The sequence below is a fragment of the Pyxicephalus adspersus genome, chromosome 5 (genome assembly GCF_032062135.1).
Source record: "Pyxicephalus adspersus chromosome 5, UCB_Pads_2.0, whole genome shotgun sequence".
Taxonomy (NCBI): Eukaryota; Metazoa; Chordata; class Amphibia; order Anura; family Pyxicephalidae; genus Pyxicephalus; species Pyxicephalus adspersus.
Genome location: NC_092862.1, coordinates 66,482,090 through 66,501,165, shown reverse-complemented (window position 1 = coordinate 66,501,165; position 19,076 = coordinate 66,482,090). Strand labels below are relative to the sequence as shown.

The 19,076-nt window shown below is 35.9% G+C and overlaps 1 protein-coding gene across 1 annotated transcript; it reads left to right on the top strand.

The window, feature by feature from the left end:
* The first annotated feature begins 5,425 nt into the window (after positions 1–5,425).
* Positions 5,426–17,663, top strand: LOC140331083 (leukocyte elastase inhibitor-like). Its single transcript, XM_072411800.1, has 7 exons — positions 5,426–5,570; positions 7,779–7,954; positions 10,651–10,791; positions 12,963–13,080; positions 15,187–15,329; positions 16,036–16,203; positions 17,224–17,663. The coding sequence occupies exons 2-7, from the start codon at positions 7,787–7,789 to the stop codon at positions 17,623–17,625; spliced, it is 1,140 nt and encodes a 379-aa protein (XP_072267901.1). The 5' UTR covers positions 5,426–5,570; positions 7,779–7,786; the 3' UTR covers positions 17,626–17,663.
* The last annotated feature ends 1,413 nt before the right edge of the window (positions 17,664–19,076 follow it).

The window sequence follows — 19,076 nt, the reverse complement described above, 5'->3', positions numbered from 1 at the left end:
AGTGTTTGTGACATATCAGTGTGAATGTCCTTTGCTTACATTCCCTCGAGAAACAAAAACTTTATGACGGCCCGTAACTCCAACGACATGAAACTTGCTTGTGCCTCTGCCATCACAACTCACTAAAAGAAAAAACAGTTTTAAGAATCGCAAAGACCTGATATTTGCACAGTTACATACTAAGATATTAGGCTGTCATATGCCCCCACACTCATTTTTCTAATTCATCTGGAAGGGGGCAAAGCCAGGAACTTCACAACACCCCCTCGTATGTTTTGTTTCTATACAGCTTTACTTAACAACACACTTGAACACATTAAGATTAGACATCAAAGAAATGTAATTTTAAAGTTCTGTTGTAATATTAATACAGTTTATGGCTCGAGCGTAGCTGCTCTTTACAATGTTTTAAACAAACACTGACTCATTTTAGCAGTTCCTCCTTTCACAATAGACTTTTTCCTTTGAATGTCAGATAATAAATGGAGACAGCCAAAACTTTGTGTTTCTTTGCTAACCTGTTTGATTTATGATGACTCAGAGCTTTAAAATTCATTTGTTAGTTTCTGTTTGCGTTATTTACCAGAAATTCCCTTAACTGTCTAAAGATTTAGCTGGGACAAATTCATTTAAGTGCTGCCAATTTGGATTGCAGTCCTAAGTAGGCAGGACATTTCCCTACTATGTCCAATCCTCTAGGGCAGAGGTCACCTTTCTGACAGCATGGCCTGGTAAAATTGAATAAAATTTTGCCATGGCGGGGGAAGGGCAAATGTCAAAGCAACTACACTGCTCTGCTATTCTTTATAGCTCTGTCTCCTGAAAGTGCACTAGCAGAGAATAGCAGAGCTGTGTATGAGAGTTAGTGTGCTGACAGGTGGTGGAAGTGCTGATATTGAGTAATGTAAGCCACTCACTGCCTGCATTTCTGCCTCCTGTCATCTGTGGCCCTCATCTCGTCACTGGCCCACATCCCAGGGGTTGGAGAGGTCTGTGCTAGGGCAGCCTTTCTCAACCTTTTTATCCCTTTCAAACCTTTCAGGGAACCACTACTATAAGCTATCTGAATTAGTTGTCAATGGTAAAAATGTCCACCATACCTTAGTAATCGGAATGCCACCTTTACTGACAACTAAAAAGATCCATGATTTGTGCAGCTGGCTTTGCCAAGTTGTGTTGATCCTGAAACTATGGAGGCACCATCTTATAGGACGTCAATGGGCCACAGCTCAAAGAACCCCTGGCAACGTATTGATGAACTGTAGGGTTCCACAGATCCCTGGTTGTGTAGATGTATCCATATCTATATAAATCTATTCTGCTACATCTCTCAATAAAAAATGGTAAAAAGCACTTTATAGTTAGTACAACAGTCCTATTTTACATTCCTTAAAGCCCATGGATTTGCTAAATTATACTACACATACTATACTATTACATATTACTACCATAATAATACATATTAAATTCTCAATGATAATTAACTAAGGTAAGACTTAATAACCCTGAAAAAAACACCTACATTTACACTACGCTTTTTGCATTACCTTCCGTAACTTTTGCAGACCTTTGAACTTTTATGCATGTGTAGTAGTTGTGCAAGACAGACTTTTCTTTGTGTGCCCGTTGCTAGTTGCTGCTCCTTTTGATTATGGCCTCACATATCTGCTTTCTTGGGAAGCAAAACTGGGAGTGATTTTTATCCACTCTCAAAGGGCCTGATTTATTAAAGCTCTCCAAGGCCGGAGAGAATACACTTTCATCAGTAAACCTGGGTGACCCAGCAAACCTGTAATGGATTTCTTAAGTCATTTGCTATTTGTTAGCAAATGTTTTCAATCCTGGACCAGATTCATTCCAATTTTGCTGGATCACCCAGCTTCACTGATGAAAGTGTATCCTCTCCGGCCTTGGAGAGCTTTAATAAATCAGGCCCAGAGAGAGAGGGTAATCTTATTACTTCTCAGTCCTCAGTTAGTGTAAGACACAGTACACAACAGTTTCAGATTTGTGTTGGAGGTGCCGTGGGGGGGTGGTATGACGTGGTATATTTTCAAGACATGACTGTTTAAAACCTTAATGAATGGAATTAAAGTCATTATATAGCAGGTTGCTGATGACCCTGCCTTTTTTCTCCTTAATATCCCAATGACTAATGTAATCCCTATTCATGGGTACATGTAGATACACTGTGATTCACCTTGCTTTATATCAGCTAGTTTACATAGACTTTTTAAAGACAGTTCCTTGGTTACATGCCAAAGTCGGGTATACTATTGGACATAAAGGCACTTTATTTCACTTTTCTTGCAGCTGCTACATTTTATTTTGGGATCTACTGTAAACTCTTGCAACAGTTGGTGTGCATTCACACTCAGAAAGAAATTGCAAAATCTGAATTGAATGTAAGGTTTGAGTAGATAGGTTCAAGACCAGGCCTCCTGGGACAATGTGCTATAGACTGATAAATTGCAGACAGTACCAATTGTTACGCAAAACTTAAGACAGCATTTCTTGAAAAAAGCCTTATACTAACTGTGAAGCATGGTGGGGGATATGTTCTAGTTTAGTTTGATTTCCTGCTACAAGGTCTTGAAAGGATCTGCTTCTACTTGTAGTTCCACGAATGCACCATGACTTCCCCTGCACCAGAGAGACAGACGTCTGGAGAGATATCCCAATAACACACACGCACACAGTATGGTCTTAGGAATATACTCTAATGGTTACTTAAGAAGGTGGTCTTTTTATACAGATAATTACACAATAAAAGGAGTGGTCTTTAGTTACATATATAATGTATTTGACACATTGTAAGGAAAACAGGACATACATCGTATCTCAAAGAAAGTAGAATTTCCGACATTTGTTTACATTTAAACTGTGTAGACAGGAAAGAAAATACACCTTCCTGATATATGGCTCAAGCTAGATCAGCAATTTTTCCCTTCAATGACCCCTGCTAGATCAGCTATTTTAACCTTTCAGGTCTGGCCAGCTTGCAACACTAAGTCAGGTATGAGTTCTGCATGTGTGCTTACCCTCCTGGGCGGTCACGCCGAGTGTGACTTGGGGTAGAAAAAAGATGCTACTAGCGGTAACCCTGGGTCACACGCGGGGTAGGTAAACCTATGGAAAAGATAGTAAATACACAGCTTTACTGATCAGCCGGCGTCCTGCGTCGTCCTTCGTGTCTTCTTACTTCCTCCGGCGGCTTTTGCACTCCATGAGTCACTGGGCAGTTCCCGGTGACGTTGGTGCGTACAGACGTTCCATTCATTTGGATTGCATTTAATACAAAACATGTGTAAAAGCAGTACACTTTTTTTTCATGACATTTATTTTAGTATATTATTTGTTTTATATATATTTATATTATATATATTTATTTCTTTATTTATTTTATTATTTTGACATGACTTTGTGTTTCAAACTTTGTTATACTCATACTATTATACTGTAAAATAAATTTTCATGAAAAACAATGTACCACTTTTAGACATTTAAATCCAGACAGAAATGAACGGCCCAAGAGGTTATTAAGAATTTGAGGCAATCTGTTCCAAATTTGAATGTGATCCAGAAAAAAAAAAAAGAAAAAGTTCTTTCAACTGAATGGTAAAAATGCAAATCCACAGAGGCATGGCAAAAACGAAGAAATAGAGGGTGATGGACTGGTATTGTGAAAGCCATGATTTAAGGTCATTTCTGCTTAAGAGCAGGTTCAAGATCAGTCCACAGTACACCATTACTTCTGTTGAATTGTTTTGTTGATTAAAAATTATTATTTATATATATATATATATATATATATATATATATATATATATATATATATATATATATATATTATATGTAACCATGGTGTAAATAAATATCCAATGTGTGCCTGCTTACATATAATATAAAGGTCAACATCTTCCATGGAGTTACTTACCCCACTTACACTTCATGGTAATGTGTAAGTGCAGAAACAGTTACCAATATAACAAAACAATTATTTTTTATTTATATATATATATATATATATATATAATATAATTTTTTTGTTATATTGGTAACTGTTTCTGCACTTACACAGTAACATGAAGTGGTAAGAAACCCCATGGAAGATGTTGCCTTTTTTAATATTTTGTTATTGTTATCTATATGAAATACACTACAAAATCAGCAGCATGGTGGCTCAGTGGTTAGCAGTCTGGCCTTTGTAGTGCTAGGTCCTAGGTTCAAATCCCAGCCAGGATACTATCTGCATGGGCTTCCCCCTAAATTGACCTTAGGCTATATTAATGACATATGACTATAGTAGGGAAATTAAATTGTGAGCTCCTTTGAGGGACCGTTAGTGACACGACTATGGACTTTGTACAGTGCTGCATAATATGATGGTGCTGTATAATATTAATAAAATAATGTTTTTGTGAAATTTTATATTAAAGAACTGTTGCAAGTAAAGTAAAGTCAGGCCACAAAGTCATTTTTGGCACTGGCAACAACATGGGTTCAGAATGCAAGGGAAGAAAACTCATTGGGTAAGTTGTCAGCAGATTGTCAGTGTGATGTGGCCCTTGACTGGCTATGGTGAGCAATACATTAATTGTTAGCAAAAGGCGTGACTGTCAAAACATCCTACAGGTGCCAGGCTCATTCACATTGTGTAATTATTCCATATGCTATAACTACTAGTGCGGGATTTAGAATATAGAGAGAAAATATGTGATCTGCAAAATTCCTAAATTTCAAAATGCAGTAATGCTTACGTTCTCTAAAAACACTTATATTATTATAAACTAAATGTACTTTAAGTAACATGATGTCCAAATTGTGGGCTACATTCAGATACTGAAAGATCTGTGCCTGCATTCATATTGCATTTTATAGCATAGCTAACAAGGTCCAAATTTGTTGTGGTAGAGTACATTCACATGTGACATGCAAGGAATATGTGAGGAAAAAAGAATTTGTAAAAATGGTAGGTTGGAGAGATGAGTTTTCCAGGGGATTTGCAGATAGGATTGTATAGGGAGAGGTGCACTCACTAGGCACTACCCTAATCAGAAGGATAAGTAAGGGACTATAGAGCGGCATGTCACATCTAATATATCGGAACATTTTGCAAGAGAAATGTTGGAGTGGGCAAGTGTCTAAATCAATCACCAGCTGTCCAGCAGTATCCAGCACATTTGAAAGCAATCTCTGTAATATAGGAATGACGCCAGCTTTATGAAAAGTCTGTTAAGTTTCAACCTATAGTTGCAGTCAGATTTACTATCTTGCGTTGAAAGCGGTGACATGACATTCCATGCATTCGTGATAGTAATATTGTAAACAAATTGCATATAACTAGATACTTTGTGTTTTAGGCAGGGTTTTCAGTAACAGAATTATGAGCATTTAATGTGTAATGACTTTCTTCTCTATGGCTGAAATCCCTCCCCTTTGTTCTTTCTGCTTTTACTGTGTCTTGGAGCTGTTTCACAATCTACAGGAAAAGGCTGCAGCAACAACACCGTCAGCTCTGTAAAATATACAACTGAAAGCTTTTTAAAAGGCAAGGAAGAACACAGAGGGTAAGGCGCTTCCATTGTTTAATCTTTTTGCAAAATAGTGTTAGATCAGGCTATACCAAAGTATGGTTTCTATAATGGATCAACCTGATACCTCACCCAAAAATGCTGTTTTATATTCAGGTGGGCCTTTATTATTGTTTATGACCCACATAGGGAAAAAGCACCCTATTGGCAGTGTATAAAATCAAAAAAATACATTGAGAATCCAGGATCTGAATATTGTTGCATTACAGGTAAGAGTTTTGTTTGCACTTGCTCACACTTACATGTTGCTTTAGATAAATGAATCATGCTTCCAGACAAAATTGCTATGTGAATTCTACACCTGTGTGTTCTTAAGCAAAAACAAAGTCAGTAATGTACGTTGTACAACACTTTAAACTCTTTTACACATAGTTTAGTTGGTGACATCACCCAATCACTATTTACCATCTGAAAAGGCCAGTTCCCTATACGTAAAGCTGATTTTATGGATTACAGTTAGGTCCATAAAGATTTGGACAGAGACAACTTTTGTCGAGCCCTTGAAATGAAGTGATTGTGTAAAAAAAAAAGGCTTTAGTCTCCAACATTTGTATGCAATATTTTTGTTCAACCCACTGAAATAAAGCTGAAAGTCTGCAGTTCAATTGCATCTGAGTTGCTTAATTTACAATGTATTGTTGTAATGTACAGAATCAAAATTAGAAAAAAAAAAGGTTTCTGTCCAAATATTTATAGACCTAACTGTACATACAATAGGTAATAGTTAATTAAAAAATCCCAGCATTTCTGGGGGCTGGCAGGAATAAATGAACTCTAGAGTGCATGCGCTGGAGTGACGTCATTCAAGCCTGGCTAGTCGAGATGGCTGAGAATCTGACACCTGGAAGAAGACTGGGTGAAGATGCCAGCACCCACCACGGAAAGAGGACAGGTAAGTGTAATTACAAAATTTTGATCAGGTAGACCTTTGTTTTCATCGTCTCCTGTCCAGTCTGCAATAAAGGACCTGCATAGTCGCAATGTTTTTATTTTAGGGATTTGGTTCCTGTAACAAAGTGGAAATATCTATGGGACTACAAGTGTCAGGAAGGTTTGAATAATGATACAAAACACTCAGGCTCTGCTTAGTTAAAAGTTAGTACTTATCTTGGTTTAGAATGCCTTTATTGGATACGTACAATGGTCCAAAACAGCAACAGTTCCAGCAGCAAGATCACATGACTCTGTTTACCCCAGGTAGTGCCCATTTTCATATCATCTAACAGAGAGAAGCTGGTATTTCTTTACATGTATCCAGAAAATATCAGCACTGAATTGTATGATATCCGTAGTTAACAATTGTAACAGTTTGATTGCTTAGGATCAGTGTATATGACTATTGCCAACTGCTTTTTTTCTCATGACCCATCAGGGCATAACAGCTATAACTTTATTCTTATCAGGTCACTCTCACCCCAACAAGTGTTGGAAAGAGGACAGAAGATCACGAGGGCACAGACCAGGCAGTTTACATCAGTACATTCACAATACATGTATCTATTCAGTATTCCATGTTTTTGTATTTAAAAAATGATTAACTCTAGGTTTTTTTTTTGGGGTGGGTTAATTTCTATTAGATGAAATTACTTTTTTTTCTAAACTACAATGCTATATTTTGGACAGGAAACCTTACTTATGGAGACTGAACTTGCATACTCCAATACCAGCATCAGAACAATTTTTAATATTTTTGAGTACTCATTTCTTCAAGTCCATCATTAGTTCCTTGTCCCAGCTTGATTACTAAAGTCATGGGGCCTGATTTATTAAAGCTCTCCAAGACGATACACTTTTATTGGTAAACCTGGGTGATCCAGCAAACCTGGAATGGATTTCTTAAAAATCATTTGTTAGGAAATGTTTTTAATCCTGGACCAGATCGATTCCAGGTTTGCTGGATAGCCCAAGTATGTTTGCTGGATCGCCCAGTGTATGTTCTTCAGTCTTGAAGAGCTTTAACAAATCAGGCCCCATGACTTTCTTATGATTGAATCACAAACTGCCCTTCTTTGTTTTGGCTTTTTTGATAAGGCACACTGATAGCAAGAAACACCTAACAGAGAGTAACAAAGGTAGCTAACATCACCCTATAATACTCAAAGCTAAAAAAAAACATTTTGGGCTGGAGTTCATCATCTAGTACATTTGAATTTACTAATTTATAATGATATATTGTCTTGACAGGAACGAAAATGGATGCACTGACATCTGCGAACACCCAATTTTCATTTGATCTATTCAGAAAATTAAGTGAAAGTAACAGCACAGGGAATATTTTCTTCTCTCCAATAAGTATTTCAGCTGCATTGGCAATGACTTTTTTGGGGGCTCAAGAAAAATCAGCTGAGCAAATATCAAAAGTGAGTATAAACAGCCTGAATATAAACAGTTTTATTTGGCATGCCCAATTTTAATAATTCAACCTTAGGCTAATAAAAAGATTATTCATTTTATATCATTGAAAATGTTTACACAGTAGATATATTCTTTATTTTAATGTTTTGTGGATGCAATGGATATAAAAAGTGAACACTCCTGTTAGTTACAATTTTGTGATACATAGGTGGGAATTTTCAGGTACATATAATAAAAATATTTTGTTTAATATATTTCCATAAAACACAATTTCAGTATTTTACAAAAACTGTGACAACTTAGAATGTCATAAAAAGGTGGGTGCAGTTCACATTTTCAATACAATTCTCCTAATAATGAAAATCTGAACTGCTGGCAAAATATTATGACAGGAAATTGTCACTGTTTTATGATATGTACCTGAAAGTCCCAACTACCTATCGCAAAAATGTAACTAAATCAATAGGGATTTAGAATAAAAGATAACTGAGCCTATACACTTCAAATATTGTGTTGTATTGTACATGCAATAAATGTATCATGAATCATTTATCATATAATCAAGTTTTGTACTGAACATTTTGGATAACTTGCATATCACTCATAAATGCTTGGTTCACATCAATGAGGCTGCTATTAGTTTGCTTCTTTATTATTATCTTGGGCAACGAAAATCTATTGGGTGTATGGGGCTTAAAATGCTAACTCCTGGCTAACAAGTTGACCCTTTGTTCAGAATCATCAGAGTAATTGGGCTTTATTTATAAAAGCTCTTCAAGGCTGCAGAAGATACATTTTAATCAGTTAACCAGGATGATCCAGAAAACCTGGAATGGATCTGGATTTAGAATGAAAGATAACTGAGCCTATATCTTCAAATATTGTACACACCCGTTTAACTGGCACCACTGATCTTTTTGTCTGTCTGTAAGGGTGACATTCTTCCCCCTGACCACTATAATGTCCTGGGAGCTGTGAATAAAATGAGTTCTCTAAGACCGGAAAGTTATTTCAAGTGTTTACCAATATTAAAAAGCTTAGGAAATGCTGAATTAATGGAATACAAGCACCAATATGTGATAACACTTTACATTCTTGTGCACTGTGCTGCTTATGTTGCTAAATTTGATGTTGTCATAGGTCAAAAACCTGTGACAATTCAGACTACTAAGTAGATAAGAAATCTATTCTTTATCAGTTAGGGAGGGTCTCAGATCATGTGTGTGAGACACATCATAACTACAAAGGACAGGGCAATCCTTTTTGTAGGTATATGCATTTTATTACAGTTGTAAAGTTATTACACTAGGTGTACTTTGTACTTGTATTGTTGCTAGGAACAAGTTTGTACAAAACAAAAAAAGAGATAAGTAATATAGATATACAAATAAAGGGATTATTTTCCTTGGATTCAGTTAAGATTACAGGTAGTAGCAATTTGTGCTGTTGGGAGGGTTTACTAAAAGACAATCGTTCCTTGGCTGCTCTCTTTCCAGCTGCCTTACCTGGATCATGTTTTAACAAGTTTTTCTATTGAGCTAGACGATATAGATCCCAAGTTGGAAACTAGCCACACAGCTAGCAATGATCAATCCTGTAGTTAGATTGTTCCTTATAAATAAAATATCAATACAATTCAAAAGAACTTGTAGTCTGTCTGGGACAATACTGTCTATTTGGTCTGTTATACACATTACTTGTGCATGTATTATTAACTTCCATTTTGTCCCTGTGTGTCACTGTAAGGCCATTCTATCTCTTGCTTGGTCGAAGGGATGATAACAAGTACTCAAACCCTGTAATATAATATGGGGACTGTCGAAGTTAAATAAACCTATTATATGAAAGAAAACTTTTTGTAAATGTAATAATTTACCAACACAATATTTAGGATTTTTACTAAAATCTATATGTCTATGTGTCTGTCTAAAACCCATAGGGCCTAATTTATTAAAGGCTCGAGAGGATGCACTTTCATCAGTGAAGCTGGGTGACCCAGGAAGCCTGGAACTGATTACTTAAAAGTAATTTGCTATTTGTTAGCAAATGTTTTCAGTCCTGGACCAGATCTATTCTAGAATTGCTGGATCATGCAACAAATGTATCATGAATCATTTATCATATAATCAAGTTTTGTACTGAACATTTTGGATAACTTGCATATCATTCATAAATGCTTGGTTCACATCAATGAGGCTGCTATTAGTTTGCTTCTTTATTATTATCTTGGGCAACGAAAATCTAGTGGGTGTATGGGGCTTAAAATGCTAATTCCTGGCTATCAAGTTGACTCTTTGTACAGAATCATCAGAGTCATTGGGCTTTATTTATAAAAGCTCTTCAAGGCTGCAGAAGATACATTTTAATCAGTGAACCAGGATGATCCAGAAAACCTGGAATGAATCTGGTCCAGAAGTGGAAAACATTTCTAGCAAATAGCTACTTTTAGGAAATCCAATCCATGGCCCAGTTGTATTGACACAAGTGCAGAAAGCAAAATCTTATGTTAACTAATAAAATGGCTAAACATATGGCTATGCTGAAAATCCTCATTGTGAAGAATGCCTTCTTTATGGACAGCTGGCGTTCTCTAAATACAGTACATGTTTGTTTCCTGTCAATTGTGATTGCTTTACCAGTTAGATTAACGTTAACAGTTTAGTTATAACTTTTTTTAATTTTCTGCTCCTTTTGTTTATAGGCCTTACATTTTGATGGTGTTAATGATGTCCATTCTAATTTTCAAACACTGAATGCTCAAATTAATAAGAAAGCTGGTTCCGCATATACATTAAATCTGGCTAACAGACTGTTTGGTGAAAAGACATTTGACTTTTCTTCTGTGAGTATTCTTTTTACCTTAGAATTACAATTTAATTAATAATTGAAATGATTTGATATATACTTATATTGGTCTTCTTTTGGTCTGTATTGGTCAAAATCAAAACAGACTATTACAGCAAAGAAGAAAGAACACAATTTTAGTCACTCATAGCAACAAATCCGGAGTGATTTGCTCTGTTCTGACATCTGATCAGAGTTGTCAGAGATCCATATCATTGCTTGTCATGATGCTCCTGGTTTTATTTCTAAAAATGTTACAGTTTTAGTGTAGGTGGTAAAGGAATTTCAGTATTACAAACCACCTGTTGTATGAACCTTGGCCAGTTCAGCTGAAAGAGTAGAAGGAAAGCCCTTCCAGTCTCTATGGGGCCTTGATGAGTAACATCAATGGCACTTAAGCTACAGCTGTTGTAACTGAATGAGCATAAGGGGCAAAAATCTCACATTTCATCCTATCTGTGATTTTCTGACAAGTATCACAAACTGCACACTTAAGAATATTGCCCATGGAAAATATCTGCAAACCATTCATTGATTGTCAAAAAATTAAATTAAATCATCAGAAAACTAAACTTTTTATTAATTCATAGAAAAATGTTTAAACTCAGTGTGCCTTGTCTAAGCAACATTTCCTCCTGTTTCTACTAAAATGATAGAAAGAATTTATACATGAAATAATTTACCCAGTTTCTGTGAAAGTCTTCTCCACAATTTCCATCCTTGTGCAAGTTAATATAATGAATGCTCTTTTGTAGTTACTTTTCTAAATGCATTATTTCTGTATCTATACAAGACTTTAAAGATTCTATTTTTGAAATAAGTACCCTCTCAGTTCTTACTTACATATTTATTTATACGTATCTTTGCCCAAAGCATCATCCTTCTTAGATTTTGTACTTTATGGTATCCATGAAATACTAGAATTCGCCTTTTTTTAAAAGCTGATATCCTTAGTTGACATTAAGCTTATAGCTTATGTACACTTAGAAATACAGCCAATACCTTCGGCACACAAACACTGTAAACAGATGAAGAGGTCAGTTCAGGTGAAATATAATTTTAGCTCTTTAGTTGAACACCTATGGAGAACACTAACCTAACATTTCTGAGGCCAAAGGAACATTACAAGTCCAAGAATAAACGCTGGGCCATCCAACAGAAGATATTTATGGATATATTCTGTGTATGTGTACTATGTGCTGGCACAGGTAATGTAGGACATGTAAAGGTGGAAAAAAGAAAAAACAAAACAAAAAAACAACAACACTTACCTTGTTACTTGTTCCCGGTACCAGCACAAATCTATGCAGGTGACACCAGCAGGTTACATCAGAGGCCTGGACTGGGTTACCACCTACAGGTGTTCAGTTAAAAGAGAGCTCAAGCTGAGAGACCAGACACAGTTACTAATATAACCGCTCTCAGGTAAAAAAACAGTACTGTAGTGTATACCCATCCATTAAAACAAGCATCATATTAGATTAGTGAGGCGCTGGCTGCATAGCCTTACTGGTGGTCTCAAGTAAAATAAGACAACAATTTTCATGAAGCATGAAGGCAAATCTTAAAATGCCCTTTCATACCTAAATTTAAGGTCAATTATAATAAAATAACTTTTCAGCATAGGTGTCACAAGAAATATATAGTGCCACTGCAAGGGTTAAATTATTATTATTTTTTTCTAGGGTGGATGTAAAGCAGTTTTGTTTTTCTTACTCCCTAGTTTAGGTGTCTCCCATCCTATGCAACTGGTTCACCACAGCCTTTTATTTGAGGCTCTGATGCCAGCCCTACAATGCCAGGCCAGATGTACTACAAGGGAAGATGCCTAGGGCCCCGGCTACAACCCCTCAATAGACAGTTGAGGAGAGCAACCTTTCTACTTGGGCCATAGACAGAGAAAAACAAGCATTTAACCCTTGCAGTATGGTGGTAGCTATACTATAAGGGATTCTGTTTTATTCTTGAAGTGCAGCTTTGAGATATAAAGCAGTAAAGCTAAACTGTGTTCTCAGACCAGAGTAATGTCAGGAAATTAAGTCCTCTGGTTTAAAAGAGTAAACTATGATTGTGTTGTGCTTTAATTCATCATTTACATTCCATTTACTGTATTGATCATATGTCATTGATAATTACAGTTTATCATAATAAATTGCTGTTTGTTACCAGGACTTTCTGTCTTCTCTGCAAAGTCTGTATCAGGCAAAACTAGGAACTGTTGACTTCCTAACTGCATATGAAGCTGCTAGACAAGAAATCAATGCTTGGGTTTCAGAACAAACGAGGGGTAAGTATGCCTTTGAAAATGCATCGAGACATGTTTTTAAGAGCACAGGGCAACATGATAAAATAGAACCTATATCTTTAGGTCTGTCTAGTAAATAATTCCAAACTGATTTTTTTTTGTTGTTAATTGCATCTTAGCAACTTCATTGAAAAATTTCAACATAAAAAACTAATCTTTTAGTGCACTTGCTGTGACTACAGACTCATAACTAAATATTTGCAGTACATATACATAAACTGTGCTTGTCACGCCAAGTGTCACAAAATTTGTCTCAAGGGATTCAGTACTACTGTGTTCCTTATTATTATCCTTGCTGGAGAGAAAGATGCAATGCAAGAATCTCCCTGTTTCTGTTTCATTTATTCTATACTGCCTGCAACTTCTTAAAATTTCCCCCACCAATTATCAGATTGTCAGATGGCTGATCTAATGTGAGAAAACAAAGCCCTTCCTCTACCCTGATGACAATTACAACTAAGACCCAATGCGGAAAGAACAAGACAAGGTACATAAAATCGGATATGGAAAACAGAAAGATCCTAAAGCAGTGGTTCCCAGCTTGCAGACCCCTAATCTCATTGGCTCCGGACGGCCCATGCGTGGGGAGCTGTGTGTCACCTAAATGGGGAAAAAACTTCCCCTCAGAGTGACGTCATGAAGCCAGAACCTACTCTCTCTGGTCTGAGCCTGCGATGGGAGAGTGGGCAGGTTGTGTCCATAAACACAACCCGCCCTGAGCCCACTGTCAGATGTGGGCCGCAGACCAGGGGGTGGGGACCCCTTCCTATAGGAAATATTGATGACTAGAGCTATTTTCTTTTTTGGGCACAGCTTCCACAGTTCAGGCCCTCACTAATTGCAATATAATGTTACTTTTGGCAGGAATTTACAGCCTGTTCCAAATGCATTATCGTATTAAAATACATACTGAAACATACTAAATTCATAATGATGATCTGTAAACTTTACATTAAATTCCTCCTTTCTTTGATTATATAAATAAGACTGTAGATGGTAAACCAAGCAACATAAACTTGAAGAAACACCAGACAGTAACCAATTTCTTCAATTTTGTTTTGCCACTTTATGAAACGTACTGTAGAGCATCATAAGTTGCTAAAAGGAATAACTCCACTTAGCTCAAATTTACTTTATTTCACTTAGTTAGACATTACGCCTGCAGTTAAGCTTGTGCTTCAAGCACCAAGAGGGGTTATTATGCCTTAAAATAAAAAGTGTTTTAATATAGGATATTTTACATGTATGTGTATGCTACTAGTGATGAAAAAAACAACAGCAATAAAGTCTGTTTTTCTATTGTGTGGCCCTGCTTCCTAGCAATCTGCTGGTTGCAGCATTAGTAGTATGAGTTTGAATGTCTATTCTTCTCTGCTATTCCTTCAACTAATTGAGAATAGGATTTTTGGATGCTATATCACTTCACGCTTCACCTATATTACAATTTTTTGGAGCCGACCCCAATGGTTTACAAGTTATATTTAAAGCTGGGGTTTATCGGCAGTTTCAGAAGTGTATTTCAGTGTTAAACATACATAAGTTACATTCATGAGTTAAACAAGATAGGTATTATCCATTCCAGCACTTTGTATACATTGTAGATCAGTAATTCCCAGGTACATCTTTATGGTAACTTGTAATTGGTATTTATAAAAAAAAAAGGTAAATTCGATATGCAAATCTGTCTCAAGCCCGAAGCGTTTTGCCAATAGGTTTCCTCAGGGGATGCACTGAGAATGTTACATTATTTTGTAGGTAGTGATTTTCATAAGCAGAAAGTAGTTCTCCAGAAATAGTGAGAGAAAAATCTAAGTATCCTGAGCTTGGTGTGGAGTCCAGTTGTAGCAGTGTTAAGGATTAATCCAATGTCAATAGATAACCTTTAATTGTGGCAGAATACCTTTAGGTTTCCTATGGGGCATGAAGTGCTGGCATGTAGGCAGTCAAGAGGTTAACTGGAGCCGGATCCCCACCTTTCTTATTACTAATCAAGGATAGGCAAATAAATCTTTTACTGCTAATGTTACAAACTGGAGCCCTGTGTAAATATTCTTTTAATTGCTAAAAACATATTTTTCATATCTTTAGGAAAGATTCCAGAAGTGTTGTCTCAAGGATCAGTAAATTCAACAACCAAATTAGTGTTAGTGAATGCTTTATATTTCAAGGGTGATTGGGCTGAAAAATTCAATGCTGAACAAACAACTGAAGCTCCATTCATGTTAAACAAGGTAATGTCAATTTATTCATGTGTTTAAAATAGTACCAGGCATTGCAAAGATAGTCATGCTTTGCAGTAAACATCAACATCCATTTGGAGTTTACCTTATAGCAGAAGGGTATATTGAGAGACATCTGCTCACTGGTTAGTATAGAGTATCATACTTTGGACATTGCTTGACATATTACCTCCTTCAAATCTAGTGGTCTTTCAGACCTTCAGATTGTATCTTTAAATAATGTTTTTAAAAGAGCTTGAAGATTAAAAAAACATATTAATTAGTACTTATTTTAGTTTTATACATTAAAGTACATGTTATTTCCTTTTGTGTGCATGTACAAATATATAGCATATGTTTTTGGGAACAAAACAGTCATTTGTTCAAATAGAAAACACATTCTATTATTCTATTCTATTCCACATATCCAAAGATGTACTTTGACATTCTTTCTCTCAGTCATGTAATATTGCAGATCCCATCTTATCATTTTACTTAGGAGGACATCAATATGGATCCAACTAAGGCCTTAACATTTATTTATATATAGTATGATGGCAAGTTTGCAGTTGTCAGATCACAGCTATTCGTGTTTAGAGGGGAAAGAAGATAAACCCAGTAATACATTTACTTGTTTTGGACAAGATTTGCATTTGTGTTAACAATTATTTCTTAATGTTTACTGAATATTAACATATATTTATTTTCTTTTTCCTAGAATGAGCAAAAAACAGTAAAAATGATGTATCAGAAGAAAAAATTCCCATTCAACTATGTCCCAGAAATTAACTGTCGTATCCTGCAGCTTCCATATGTGGAAAAGGAGCTCAGCATGATTATTTTATTGCCTGACTGCATTGAGGATGATACCAATGGGTTACAAAAAGTAAGCATTTTTGTAATAAGCAACACCATCAATTGTTTTGGATAAAAAATGCCAAACAGTGGTGAGAAAAGACTGCATGAAAGACCTATGAAAAAATGATCCAGTGTGTTAACACTCCCAGTGTATTGACAGCTTTACAAAATTAACATTTAGGAATAAAGAGGAAAGGTGCCTTAAAAACGCTCTGGTATTGTTAAGAAGATATGTCATCTTATCATTCACCATGATCCAGTTCAAATTAGATTTAACATACTTCAACGGTATTGAGGATGTCTTTCAAGCTTTGGCTATACTAATACGAGCTGCCAGAAATATATATTGGGCAGAACGTGACATATATTTTGGCATTTTTATTTCAAAACTGTAAAATAAGGCACTTTAAAGCACATGGGTTTCGGGAATGGTAATACCAGTTACTGAAAAAAAGTATGTTTTAAATCCTTATTCCATTTGTGTCTGATATCAACATTTGTTATATTTTTTCATTGTATTGCTGTTTCCTGTTCCTCTTTTTTTTTAAGAATCCCCTTCAATAAACTAAGATTAAACGAAAACCCAGACAGGGAGACTAAAACCTCTTGTATTTGCTCTAGCAAGAAATCAGATGTGAGAATTCAGAAGCTTTAATTCTTAAGTGACATTTTACAATCTGATTGTACAGATTTTGTAAAATGTTACAGGGTATGTGCCTAACTAAACAATCAATTTAATTTCTATTCAATTTGGAAAGCCCTCGCATTAGCTAGTTGTTAAGATAAGATTTTTATGTGTATGGTCAACTTTGCATTGGTCAGTTACTGTAGATTTATTACACGTTTCACTGTTACTGGTTTAATTGGTACCGACCAAAACTTATTTTGGGCTTCAAGTTTTAATTGCCTTATTAATTGGTGACTTACTTTGTAAAATATAGTTTTGTATTTTTTAAAATAAACATATTTTTTTAATTTTATGATTATAATTTATAATGTATTTATATTTTTATTTAAAAAAAAAGTAAAAAATGCTTTGCATTTGTAGCTTGAAAAGGAGCTGACTTTTGAAAAGTTCCAGGAGTGGACACATCCAGATAATATGTATCCTATTGATGTCAATGTGCACCTCCCCAAATTCAAGCTGGAAGATAGTTACAAGCTGAAATCGGTATTATCCAGTTTGGGAATGGTGGATGTCTTTGATGCAAGTCGTGCAGACCTCTCAGGAATGTCGGGATCTAAAAATCTTTACTTGTCTGAGGTTGTCCACAAGACATTTGTGGAGATAAATGAAGAAGGTACAGAGGCAGCTGCTGTCACTGCAGGTATTGCCATGATGTGCATGCTGCGTGAAGAGGAATTTAATGCTAATCACCCCTTTCTCTTCTTTATTCTTCATAATGAAACCAAGAGCATAATGTTTGCTGGCAGATATTCTTCACCTTAAAATCAACCTTAAACTTGCAATAAAAAAAATTCAGTGTACTTCTGTGTGTTCTGTTGTAATTCACAGAAATATAAAGAAATGTGCACATTCTTCCCGGATCAATATTTTACTTTATTCATTTTACAGAACAATTCATAAATCATGTCTTATCAGATTAGTAAACTTTCAGCAGAAAACCAATGTGATTTGTGAATAGTCACACAGGGCAAACTAGAATGAAAGCTCTATAGCGCTGCTTAATAGTCAATAAGTAACGGGAAAAAAATCTATAAAGTGGCTCCCCTCAACTAAAGTGTGTGAATATTTACCCCTCTAGTAAACACTTAAAGGAAGTGTTTATCCATTCATATGGTTCCTACACCTATAATCACTACAGAGCATAACATAGTAGCCAGAAGTTGGGGTTGCAAGCATTTAACCTTTCCAAAAAAGTTGCAGCACTAGAAGATAGAGGAATTCCAACTCACCGTCTGTTTGTTTAGAGTTGATTAGAGAGTAGCTATATTGTATAAATTTTAAAAGTACATTTGAATGTTGTGAACAATACAATAATACCAACAAATATTCAGACTTAGACATCTCTACCAGCATTCTTTTTCTAGGTTATTGACCTAAAGTTTTGACACAAAGTCACCAAAATCTTTTGGTAGCATTTGCAGTATGAACATTTAAGTAGCATCTACTTCTCTCAGAAAAGTTCCCCTTTTCAAAGAAAAGTCCCCTGAAAGAGGGGTAGTTGGAAAAATAAGTAATTACAAAGAGGGTGAAGAGCAGGGTTCAGGAGGTTGGCTCCTGGCAACAGAATCTGTACATCATCTACAAGAAATGTGCAATTAAAACAACTAGCTGTGATCAAGGCATTGGAAAGTAGTTTGGTTCTCCCGTTAACCCTGCATATAAACAGAGACAGGACTTAGAATCTGGGCACCATGGCATGGGCACCAGGACAAAAGCCCAGCAAATGCAGCATGATGTCACTGATTAACATCTTCAGGTCTCATAACATTGGTTTATATCAGTCAGAAAGTTACATCATCTGCACTTCCTTACTGGCACACACTTGTACTATAGCACTGGTTACGTGTTATCCCACACATTCAGCCCATGTAAAACAATAGTTTATCTGCAAACAACTAGCAAGTCAAAAATAACTGCTTCCACATTTCTACCATTACAGGTACTTTTAGATAAATTGTTCTTATATTTTTTTTCTCTAAAGCTACGTACACACGTCCCATGGTTCTCACCCGATAACCGGCTAAATAGTTTTTTTTTTATCCTGCCTGCTTGTAATCACAGTACAGCCACAGTATTGTAATAGCACTATCAGTACTAATACAAAAGATTTCTTTTATGCACTACAGTTGGTCAGCAGTTTGTGGTAGCTTAGGAAAATGACAATACCAAACAAAAAAACAGCTGACCTTTACAGCTGACTGTGCGTTATCCTG